The sequence below is a fragment of the Phoca vitulina genome, unplaced genomic scaffold (genome assembly GCF_004348235.1).
Source record: "Phoca vitulina isolate PV1807 unplaced genomic scaffold, GSC_HSeal_1.0 scaffold77, whole genome shotgun sequence".
Taxonomy (NCBI): domain Eukaryota; kingdom Metazoa; phylum Chordata; class Mammalia; order Carnivora; family Phocidae; genus Phoca; species Phoca vitulina.
The window spans coordinates 4,085,109-4,088,056 of record NW_022589780.1 but is presented as its reverse complement, the minus strand read 5'-3'; the positions used below and the strand labels follow the sequence as shown (position 1 = coordinate 4,088,056).

General features: G+C 35.2%; 1 protein-coding gene across 1 annotated transcript; it reads left to right on the top strand.

Annotated features, from left to right (window-relative positions):
• Positions 1–1,180: 1,180 nt before the first annotated feature.
• Positions 1,181–1,468, top strand: LOC116625395 (costars family protein ABRACL-like). The gene has a single exon (XM_032393898.1). It carries the CDS (start codon positions 1,187–1,189, stop codon positions 1,430–1,432), a length of 246 nt encoding a protein of 81 aa, XP_032249789.1. The 5' UTR covers positions 1,181–1,186; the 3' UTR covers positions 1,433–1,468.
• Positions 1,469–2,948: the final 1,480 nt, after the last annotated feature.

The window sequence follows — 2,948 nt, the reverse complement described above, 5'->3', positions numbered from 1 at the left end:
ATTCCCTCTCTTGCTGTGTCTCTCTTTGTCAAATAAATAAATAAAATCTTTTTTAAAAAGAGTAACATATACCAGAAAAAAAAAACAGACAGTCTACAGAAACAGGGACATTACAGGCAATACAATGGCACTAAATTCATACCTTTCCATTGTTACTCTGAATGTAAATGGGCTAAATGTTCTAATCAAAAGACACAGGGTTTCAGATTGGGTAAAAAAGCAAGATCCATCCATATGCTATCTAAAAGAGACTCGTTTTAGACCTAAAGACACATCCAGACTGAAAGTGAGGGGTGGAGAATCATTTACCATGCTAATGGACCTCACAAGAAAGCTGAGGTAGGAATCCTCATATCAGACAAATTAGATTTTAAACCAAATACTGTAGTAAGAGATGAAGATGGACACTATATCATACTTATAGGGTCTATCAAACAAGAAGATCTAACAAATATAAATATTTATGCTCCTAACTTGGGAGCAGCCAATTATATCAACCAATTAAAACCAAGGTAAAGAAACACACTGATAATACTACATTAATAGTAGGGGACTTCAATACCCCACTCACAGCAATGGACAGATCATCTAAGCAGAAGATCAATGAAGAAACAGATTTGAAGGACACATTGGACCAGATGGACTTCACAGATACAGAGCATTCCATCCTAAAGCAACAGAATACACATTCTTCTCGAATGCACATGGAACTTTCTCCCAAACAGATCATATAAAGGGTCACAAATCAGGTCTCAACTGGTACCAAAATACTGGGATTCTTCCATGCATATTTTCAGGCCACAATGCTTTGAAACTTGAAATCAATCACAAGTGGAAATTTGGAAGAAACTCAAACACAAGGAGGTTATAGAGCATCTTATTAAAGAACAAATGGGTCAATCAGGAAATTAAAGAAGAATGAAAAAAATATCATGGAAACTAATGAAAATGAAAATGGAACTGTTCAAACCTTTGGGATACAGCAAAGGCAGTCCTTAGAAGGAAGTGAACTGCAATACAAGCCTCTCCTAAAAAAATAGAAAAATCTCGACCAGCCTTTCTTTTCTGCCTCGGTCATTTCCTTCCTCAGTCTCTTCCTCCTCAGTGTGTTGAAGAAGATAACTGGGTCCGGACCGATGCTGCACCAGCTTTTCCTCGGAAAAGAAAAAGAGGTGGATAAGCAGCAATGAATGTGGATCATGAAATTAACCTCTTAGTGGAGGAAATTCATCGTCTGGGTTCAAAAAATGCTGATGGGAAGTTAAGCATAAAATTTGGGGTCCTCTTCCGAGACGACAAATGTACCAACCTCTTTGAAGCATTGGTAGGAACTCTCAAAGCTGCAAAACGAAGAAAGATTGTTACATACCCAGGAGAGCTACTTTTGCAAGGTGTTCATGATGATGTGGACATTATATTGCTGCAGGATTAATGTGGTTTGCATATCTTTGTTTATTGTTATTTTTTGTTTCTGGTAAACCAGAATATTAAGTCAAAGGACAAACACGAGCATACTTAATGTATTTTTATAAAACTTTGTAAACAAAAGGAGACTCTTATTTTACAAAAAGTCTGTCTTTTTTATATACCTTGAAAGAAAATTTATATATTACACTGTCAAATAAACAAAACCTATTTTTTTTCCTCAGGAATCTGATTGGAAAAATGTAAGCATTGAGGCTTTTTTGGTAGGGGTGCAAAGGTGTTTCATAAATCATTCTTGGACAATTTCTACAGATATTTGACATTCCATAAAAGCAAGAGGCAAAACTGAAGACCAGCTTCCACAAGGAATATTGTAATGTTTATGTAATAAAAACATGTAACTATGTTAAAAAAATAAAATAAAAAAATAAATAGAAAAAAATAGAAAAATCTCAAATACACAAGCTAACTTTACACCTAAAGGAGCTGGAGAAAGAATAGCAAATAAAGCTTAAACCAAGCAAGAGAAGAGAAATAATAAAGTTTAGAGCAGAAATCAATGAAATAGAAACCAGAACAGTAGGACAGATCAACAAAACAAGAAGGTGGGTCTTTGAAATAATTAGATAAATCCCTAGCCAGTCTTATCAAAAAAAAAGAGAAAGTACCCAAATTAATAAAATCATGAATGAAAGAGGAGAGATCATGGCCAACACCAATGAAATACAAACAAAGTTAAGAACATATTATGAGCAGCTATATGCCAATAAATTAGGAAATCTGCAAGAAATCGATGCATTCCTGGAAACTTAGAAACTCCCAAAACTGAAACAGGAAGAAATAGAAAATCTGAACAGACCCATAACCAGCAAGGAAATTGAAGCAGTAATAAAAAACACCTCAAAAAAAAAAAAAAAAACAAAAAAAAACAAGAGTGCAGGGCCAGATGGCTTCCCAGGGGAATTCTACCAAACATTTAAAGAAGAAATAATACCTATTCTACTGAAGCTGTTTCAAAAAATAGAAATGGAAGGAAAACTTCTAAACTCATTCTATGAGGCCAGCATTACCGTGATCCCAAAACCAGGCAAAGACCCCATCAAAAAGGAGAACTACAGACCAATATCCCTGATGAATGGATGACAAAATACTCAGCAAGATCCTAGCCAATAGGATACAACAGTACATTAAAAGGATTAGTCACCATGACCAGGTGGAATTTATGTGTGGGATGCAAGGTGTTTCAACATTCACAAATCAATCAATGTTAATAGATCACATTAACAAAAGAAGAGACAAGGATCATATGATCCTCTCAATTGATGCAGAAAAAGCATTTGACAAAATACAGCATTCTTTCCTGATTAAAACTCTTCAAAGTGTAGGGATAGAGGGAACATACTTCAATATCATAAAAGACATCTATGAAAAGCCCACAGTGAATGTCATTCTCAATGGGGAAAAACTGAGAGCTTTTCCCTGAAGGTCAGGAACATGACAGAGATGCCCACTCTCACCACTGT